Below are 8,398 nucleotides of genomic sequence, written 5' to 3' on the forward strand. Positions count from 1 at the left end.
GCACGAGCCCAAGCCCAAGAAGAAGCTCGAGCTCACGCTGAGGCTCAGGCTCGGGCGCAAGCAGAAGCCAGAGCCGCCGCGGAGGCCAAGGCGGAAGCCGACGCGCGGGCGGCCGAAGAAGAGGCGCGGTTGAGAGAGAAAGCGAAGGAAGATGCGAGGTTGCGCGCGGAAGCTGAAGCTATCGAGGAGGAGGAGGCTAGACGTCACGCGGAAGCGCTAGCCAGAGCCCAAGCAGTCGCGCAGGAAGAGGCTCGAGTTCGCGCAGAAAAGGAAGCCCAGGCATTGGTACAAGAGCAAGCCCGAGTAGAAGAGGCGCGTCTGCGAGTGGAAGCTGAGGCGCGGTTGCGAGCAGATGCCGAGGCGGCTCGGGGGACGGCAGCCCCGTCGTCCGTGGTGGCGGCGGATGTGTTGGACTTTGGGCTCAAGTCGGACGAGGAAATTGATTTCGACGACGACGACGCCGATTGGGGGGAAATGTAGATTCACATATAGTGTTGCCCATACAAAAAACAACGAAACCCCATACACTTTATATACAGTCTTATTTGAGCCCTAACATGCGCTGGAGAAAGCCGAGGCCGCCGGCGCTGCTCGTGTCAGGCACTTGGATGGACGACGACTTGGGCGGCGAGTCGAGCGTGCTCTGCCGTCTGCCGCCGCCGCGGATGGGTCGGATCACGCCGTCGCCGACCATGCTGTTTTGACGGACGTACAGACTGGTCTGCCGACGGACGGGCACCGACGCGGCAATGCCTCCAGCAGCCGGCAGCGACCCGTCAATGCTCACGCGGTCTTCGAGGTCCAATGTCAAGTTCTTGCGGAGCTCAGCGAGCTGGACGTGCAGCGCACTCAGCTCTTCCAAATGTTTTTCCGACTGCAACCGCATGTTGCTCGCCATGAGGCGCGTGTTGGCCTAGTAGTTAAGTAGTTAAGAGTTTCCGACAAAGTTGGTGCGAAATACGGGCAACTATGAAGAGGAATAAGAGGGTACTGTCTGTACGTACCTCGAGGGACTTGATGCGGTCGTCCCGCAGTCCCAGCTTCTGGCGCGCTTCGTTGTGTTCGGCCTCCAACGACGCGTACTTGCGCAGCAACTGTCTGTGCACCGCCACCAGTTGTTCGAGTTTCTGCTGAATTGATCGCATGTGCTGTCGTTCGCGGGCCGACATGCCGGTAGGACCACTCGTGGACAAGATCGCTTGTTGGTTTGATTGGACGGTTTGTAACTGCAGCGCCAGGTCTTGAATCTATGCTCACCACGATCGCAATATATTATCACCTCGTAATACACAAATCGGGTATATATATACCTGGCTCGTGAGCTGGCGGCGCTCTTCCGTGAACCGTTGAATGTCCTTTTGGGCTTGGGTTTGATGCTGCACCAATTCTTCTTGAGCAGCTTTCAACTCCACTTCCAACTTGGCCGCACTACTCTCGTCACCAGTCGCGAGTAAACTGCCGACGCGGGTCACGGGCGGCGTCGGTGGCGGCGTGGCGGCTGTCATGTCCACGTCCTCCTCATCCCCCCTGCCCCCGCCGACCGACAGACGGGCGGCGGCGGTCGAGTCTGCGTCGCTTGCCAACAGCCGAGTCTGTTCTTGCTGCAGCGTCTCCACATGCAGCTTGATCTCCTGGTTTTCAAACATGACCTTGTCCATTTCAAGCTTCATGTTGGCCAGCTCTTCCTGGAGCAGCCGCGCCGTCTGATCGTCCCCGCGCTGCCGCTCCCACGTCCGCTGGTCGTTGGCCGCCGCGGCTTTCGCGTCGTTGAGCACGGCCGTGAGCGACCGGATCTCGTCGCCGCGCCGGGTCGACTCATGCTGCTCTTCGGTGAGTTGCTCTTCCAGTCGAACGACTCGCTCTTGCAGGGTTTGGAGGGCAGCAAGGGTCGCGGCTTCTTGTTCTGGCGATGTACTGGACGATGCGACACTGTCCGCTGGAACTGTTGGAGCCGCCTCTGGAGCCGCAGGAACCGTTGGCAATTGCTGTTTCAATCGCGTCTCCAGCACGACAATGTAGTTTTGCTGCATATTGATGGTCTTGTCGGCCTTGGCGAGCAGCTGCTTGTACTCTTCGGCGCTCTTTTCGGCGTTCACGACCGCCTTGTTCTTGATTGCCTTGGCGCGGTTCCCAAATCGGAGCGTGGACATGGACTCTGGCGCATTGTAGATGCTCGGGGATACGTTGATAATGAGCGATGTGCGTGAGTTGCCGCCGAGGGCTTCTTGCAGCACCCGCGTGAGCTTGCTGTCTCGGTACGGGACAAAGCCGACGTTCGCGGTCGTGAGGGCGTTGATGACCATCCCCAGCGCACTCAGCGATTTGTTGATTGTCTTGGCTTCCTCGAGTTGTTTGCCGGACGCACCAGTCTTGCGCACCATTTCGCTGCCGGCCAAGTCGACCAAGTACAGCTTGCCTGTACACGGGAGTTTCAGAGCTCAAGACATGGAGAGCCACCGTTTGGTTTCATTTGGTTCCGCTGGATATACAGGACTACTACATACCGACTTTGGTGGAATTGGTCTCCAAGTTGCGCTGGTACAACGTGACCATAAACACGCTGTGCGACCGCGAACTCCCTTCGTTCATGCCCGTGGCGGCCACCGCGCGATTCGCGGCCCCGCTACGCATCGTGGAGAGCAGTTCGTCGTCGCTCGTCACGCACAGCTCCGTGACCCCGTCGATGTAAATGCCCTTGTCGTTGTCCTCGCGGACCTGGAGGTTGATCTTGGTCTTGTACGGATCCAACAAGTCTCGGATGCGCTCCATGTAGATCTCGATATAGCTAACCTTGACGACGAACTCCATGTTCTCGTCGGCTTCCATGAGGCGCGCAAACAGTTCCGTCGCCGTGCGGGGGATGATACCGCGCAAAGCTTCGTCGTCGATCGACGCCCCTTCCATCGTGAATGTCTTCCCGCTGCTCGTCTGTCCATACGCAAAGATCGTTGCGTTGTATCCTTCCATGATGTCTGCCACCACAGGCCGCGCGACTTCGTCAAACACTTGCTGCTGGGTGGAGTCTTCCCCGAACACACTGTCGAACGTGAACCCTTGCGGCGCGTTCCCACTCTCGATCCCATCCGAGTAAAGCTGCACGAGACCAGGTGACTGCGTCTTCACGCATCTCACACCTGCGACGCCTCGCGCGATCTCCATCGAGTTGGGGGGACGGACACGGCATACCACGCGGACATCGCCCATGATGTGTCCAGTACTGTATTAATAATACCTGGAGTGGTATTTTTAGCGGCGACCTTACAAATCTCAAGTGCAAATATCTGCGAAAAAACGACGAAATACCCATCTTTTGTTCGAAAATGCTTGCCCGAGTGCAAATATTCGAATATTTTAGGTTATGTAAAACTGCCGAAAATATAAATATATTTGAGTGTATTTTCAAACTTTCAAGCAATTTCACAGCAGTGCATTGTCATGTCGAATGCTAGGTGTACTGTACTGTAGCGGCGTAGCCTTCGTTGACCAACATGATGACGCTGACGGATCAGACTCTCAAGACGCCGATGACGACGCAGTTGCTCGCCTTGCTGTGGAAGCTTTGAGTACGCGACTCTTGATCTCGATCGGTAGATATTCGAGCGGAGGTCCGTCAAGAGATGGAATCCTCTGGGGTGGAGCGGCAGCGATTGCACACAACCTTCATGACGCTGTAGACCCCTCGCGAGAACTGTTGACGGTATCATGCATCGATATATTGTCCAAGGCTTCGAACAACAACAACCACGACACTACGTACCTCCACACATCCAATCCCAATAAGCTTTACGTTTGTCTTTGTTTCCCGTGGGTGGCATAGGTCGCTCCATCTTCTCCCGGAACAACTCTACACGACGACACGTTGTTGCTTGTACCCTCGCAGACGGACCCATGTCGGAACCGTTGCCCCACCATCACACAGAACTACCTACACACGTTGTGGCAACACACTCGGCAGCGCGCTGCACCCATGACAACCAACATCCCCTCTTGGTTGGTAGAGCTCGAGAAGCTCCGCCTCCAACACGAGCACGGTGTCTTCGTCTTGAACAGTATCAAGGGATAGCGCGAGTCTTGCCGCAAGCGCACACGTCGCGCCCCGCCTCACTTCCTAACACCTGAGACTTCAAATCCAAAACGTACATCTCGCGTTTGCCTTGGGGGCTCCATGATGCTTAGTGGTGTCACGCCGGATGTTGAATCGACTTGCTGCTTGGTTGTTGAGTATTATTGCACCATGTGTGTTTAGTACTACTACGTAGTATGTACTAGTACTTTGCAGGAGTACTACCATGAACTAGCCTCTCGTTGTGAGCCATTCATTTGAAAAGGTAAATCATGTTGACTTAGGTAGTGCTGGTGATTTCCCAAATCTCAATGTCGTCGGCGTTGTAGCTAGGATGGTGTGCTTCAAGGGGAACCATGCGAATGGTCAAGTGTCGCTGGGCTACGAGGGTCCAGAACATGTCCTTGGCATCATAATGCTCGTAGTAGCGGTGCTCGAACGACACCAGTACGACCGTACTGGGCTGGGACGCACAGAGAAGATTGATCGCATCGACCAATGGCTCAATCGGGTACAGCTTTGGCAGAACGCAGTCGGAGATAAGCACTATATCCACTGGCTTACGCCCGGCTACGACTTGTGGCAACGGTGCCCCCCAGTCATACGCACAAAACTCGACACCAGCCACGTCGTTCGCCTGCACATTGGCTTGGATGTGAAAGAGGATATGCGCTTGATCCGTTAGCACGACGTGAGCGCCAAGCATGGCAGCTGCCAAGCCCACGGCACCGGTGCCGCATCCTGAAACAACGACGACTGGTTTGAGGTCGAATCATCGAGGTACCGTACCGAGTTCAACCACACGCTTGCCCTGCAGACCGTTGGAGGGTGCGTAGTGGTGCTCGAGGTACTTGAGGAGCACACAAGCCGCGGGCCACACTGTCAGACCTGTACCTAATCCGTTGATTTCCCCGTTCGGAGCTTGGCGCACTTGGAGGACGTGGCTCGTTCCCACGGGGATGGAGAAGTCTGCGCGGTTGATGAACGCGTCTCGCCATACTAGGGACTGCATTGCTCTTCCCATCTTGCTCGATGCTTGCCGCAGGTTCGACCGCTGGGCGCCTTCGCGAAGGACGTCCAAGATATTGACAGGCATCTTGCTGTGGCGTGGATTGTCATGTCGTGTCAAGAGTATGCCAATGATTGGCTAAAACAGAATGTATTTTGACCAATCCCATAGCTCAATATTCAAGCAATGATTGGACATAATTCAACTCGATTGGCCAATCATGTAGCTGTGAGACTTTATAAAAGGCAACCCACTTACATCTCGAATATGCGCGCGTCCATGCACAGAGCTCGCGCGCTCCTGCCGCTGGAACGCCGTGCGTTCCTGTCAACCGCACTATCTGCCGCTGGAGAACCTACAAAACATGTCCTGTACAAGTCCCATATGCCAACTTCACCCCTCCAGAAAATCGCCGTTGCCGTGGGCTCGGCCGTGTCGGTGTTCACAAACCCAGAACGTGGTGATATGCTTGCTGCGCTTGGTGATGTCACTGGGGCGGTAGCGCTACGCAAAATGCATCTTAAGATGTCCTCGGACCCTGTGGGCATGCAAATTCTAGCGGAGAAACCCCGTTTTCGGTCGAACGTTGTCGACATCGACGCCTTGCGTGACCTTCCGCGCAACACGTTTGGATATGCGTACACGCAGTTCATGGATGCCCATGGGTATGTTCTGCTGTCGTCCCACGTCGCTGTCATGCTTGTTGTAGATTTGAAGCCGATGGCCGCGCCGACGTCAAATTCGTCGACGATCCGGAACTCGCGTACGTCCTGCAGCGATACCGCGAGCTGCACGACTTTTGGCATGTGTTGTTCGGTCTGCCCCCCACCGAATTCTCCGAGATCGCCCTCAAATACGTCGAACTCGTGCAAACGGGGTTGCCCGTGTGCACTTTAAGCGGGTTCGTCGGCCCGTTGCGACTTAGCTCTGGTACGTGAACACGCTCTCGTCGCTCTTAATTGCAACCCATGACATTCGTAGACGAGCGCCGTCAACTGCTGTGTACGTTCATCCCGTGGGCCTATCGAGCAGGACACCAAGCCCCATTCCTCATGAACGTCTTCTACGAGCGCGAGTTCAACACCCCCCTGGACGACCTACGCGCCCAACTGCGCATTTTATTGCCCCCTTCTCCCCCCGCAATCGCCAAAACGTAATTGTGTGTCACAAAAGACGTTGATCTTGCATGGTCAGCACTTGGTTGATCTTGCATGGTCAGCACTTGGTTTTGCTGTGAACATACTGTGAAAAGATGCCGGCAGTACACTTGATTTGAAGTACACCGATGGCACTATATCTCAATCCGCACTAACAGTAAGTATGGGCTTGGAGAATTACACCATTTTTCGTTTAAGTTCAGGTTATCGCGGATTTGGGACAGAATTCACATTGGCAAACATAACGCACATGGCGTGGGTCAGTTGTGCATCGGACGAAATATACCGGAAATAACCTGAACTTAACTCCCCTAGGACCAAAATGCGTCGAATATAAACGAAAAATGGTGTACAGTAGTGCACCAATTTTGATTATTGAAAATTAGTTCGGAGTATTATCTTGATTTTTGTATGTGGGATCTGTCATGAAATGTCACAACACAAATCGGCATTGATGTAAACAAGGCGGCGGCAGACACATCATATACAAGGGTTATTTCATGGCTGGCTTTCTACGACAATTAGAGCAATTAGGCATCGTGGCGTACACCCAACAATATGGCACGAAATTGGTCCACACTAATTCCCAACCACAAATTTCTGGAATTCCATCGCACATATATTAGTGAGGACCGCACTCATTCTGAATCCATACGAATTACGGTCATCGGTGTAGTAGCTATTCAAGATATCGTAATACAAATGTTGGATTCGGTATAAATTTCCAGACCCCGTCGAATCGATTCAACGCAAATAGCTAATATAAATTTGATTGGCTCTTACATAAACGACATCAGAACTCCAGCCTGATTCAATATTGATTAGACAAACCACGCGAATTTTGGAAGTTTATACTCGGAGTAGCGAATAATTCACAAGAATTCGAATAATATTCAAAGAAGCTGAAACATATATGATATTAATATCTCTCTATTATTAACGGATCGCGATGACTTACGTCGTGGCGTTCGTGTGTATAATTCGATACACCTTGGCTTTGATAACGTCGTCGATAGCACAGTCTGTGGGCAGCCTTGCCGCATCCTGTGTGCCTATCGCCGCGTGGTCGAGTACGACTTCAAACGAGAAGCCGTGGGCAAGCAACTCATGCTGCAGCACTTCGTGGGAGACATCAGCACGAGGAATGTGGCAGAGGAAGAAGGTTCCGTGAGCAGTATGCATCCATTTGAGGACGGTAGACAGAAGTAGTGGCACCAACTCGCCCTTGTACAGGACATCGCCAGCCACGATAACGTCAAAAGGGTTGCTGCCGAATCGATCACGGAATGCCTCGTTGGAGGACGCGTCTCCCCACCACAACGACGTCGTGTCAATCGAGCCCAACGTGGCATTCGTCGCGGCGTTGTTCTGAACGTTCCATGCGAGGATGTCAGTGACGACGTCCAAGTCGCCGTCAGTGGCGATCGCAGACGTTGCCCCGGCCAAGCGTGCCACAAGACTCACGAGTCCTGTGCCAGCACCCAACTCCAGCACGCGCTTTCCTGCCAAGATGTCGGGATTCGCATGGACGTATTCGGCAAGGAGGTACGAGCCAGGCCAGATACGCTGTCCGGAGATCTCTGACGTGGTCTCCCTCATCTCGGAGAGCATGGAGAGCGAACCAGCGAGCGACAGCTCTTCCATTTGGCGGATCTCAAACTGCAGATCTGTCCCTACGCGGATCGTTCCCACTGCATACTCGACCTCTTCGCGCCAATCTTCGTCGTCAGACGATGTCATGGTCAGGATTACAGTATTATGGCAGCAACCAACCGAGTGGGAGTTATTGAATTTGAAACCATTTATTTTGATTTAATAAATAAGGTTACCGGATATTCGTAACCGGATGGTTTTGGAAGCATCTCAAATTTACAGTTAACGTTACAGTAGGCATGCAGAAAGTACAGTCCTGATGTAAACTATAGACGCACGTGAATTTTTGACATTTCTCAAAACTTATTTCGATTTGAAGCTCACTGATTTGATATGATACTTTATTTAAGTTTCGAAATACATTGTTGGTGACAAAACTTTAAAATTCGAAGTACTATTTTTGAAAATTACAAAAAACCATTTTTCAGGGTGATGCAAATTATAGACGCACTTTTTTCAGAGCAGTTATTTATCAATTGCATTAGCGTTTCTCAACACTACTTGGGCCATCCTAGT

At 53.0% G+C, this 8,398-nt stretch overlaps 5 protein-coding genes across 5 annotated transcripts; 1 reads left to right on the plus strand and 4 right to left on the minus strand.

Moving 5' to 3' along the window:
• Window positions 1-3,267, minus strand: H257_07783 (hypothetical protein). The gene is made up of 4 exons (XM_009833412.1): window positions 2,505-3,267; window positions 1,311-2,416; window positions 1,005-1,247; window positions 1-913 (listed from the first exon to the last, which is right to left on the minus strand). The coding sequence occupies exons 1-4, from the start codon at window positions 3,202-3,204 to the stop codon at window positions 542-544; spliced, it is 2,421 nt and encodes an 806-aa protein (XP_009831714.1). The 5' UTR covers window positions 3,205-3,267; the 3' UTR covers window positions 1-541.
• Window positions 3,268-3,925: 658 nt separating this feature from the next.
• On the minus strand, window positions 3,926-4,167 carry H257_07784 (hypothetical protein; the record flags this gene model as incomplete). The annotated part of the gene is made up of 2 exons (XM_009833413.1): window positions 3,926-4,108; window positions 4,141-4,167. 2 exons carry the CDS (start codon window positions 4,165-4,167, stop codon window positions 3,926-3,928), a joined length of 210 nt encoding a protein of 69 aa, XP_009831715.1.
• Window positions 4,168-4,321: 154 nt separating this feature from the next.
• H257_07785 (hypothetical protein) lies at window positions 4,322-5,166 on the minus strand. Its single transcript, XM_009833414.1, has 2 exons — window positions 4,853-5,166; window positions 4,322-4,804 (listed from the first exon to the last, which is right to left on the minus strand). The coding sequence occupies exons 1-2, from the start codon at window positions 5,157-5,159 to the stop codon at window positions 4,344-4,346; spliced, it is 768 nt and encodes a 255-aa protein (XP_009831716.1). The 5' UTR covers window positions 5,160-5,166; the 3' UTR covers window positions 4,322-4,343.
• A 161-nt stretch (window positions 5,167-5,327) lies between these two features.
• H257_07786 (hypothetical protein) lies at window positions 5,328-6,046 on the plus strand. The gene is made up of 2 exons (XM_009833415.1): window positions 5,328-5,737; window positions 5,782-6,046. Exons 1-2 carry the CDS (start codon window positions 5,340-5,342, stop codon window positions 6,008-6,010), a joined length of 627 nt encoding a protein of 208 aa, XP_009831717.1. The 5' UTR covers window positions 5,328-5,339; the 3' UTR covers window positions 6,011-6,046.
• Window positions 6,047-7,127: 1,081 nt separating this feature from the next.
• Window positions 7,128-8,006, minus strand: H257_07787 (hypothetical protein). Its single transcript, XM_009833416.1, has one exon. It carries the CDS (start codon window positions 7,967-7,969, stop codon window positions 7,184-7,186), a length of 786 nt encoding a protein of 261 aa, XP_009831718.1. The 5' UTR covers window positions 7,970-8,006; the 3' UTR covers window positions 7,128-7,183.
• Between the last annotated feature and the right edge of the window lie 392 nt (window positions 8,007-8,398).

The sequence above is a fragment of the Aphanomyces astaci genome, assembly GCF_000520075.1.
Source record: "Aphanomyces astaci strain APO3 unplaced genomic scaffold supercont1.16, whole genome shotgun sequence".
In the NCBI taxonomy this organism is placed as follows: Eukaryota; Oomycota; class Saprolegniomycetes; order Saprolegniales; family Verrucalvaceae; genus Aphanomyces; species Aphanomyces astaci.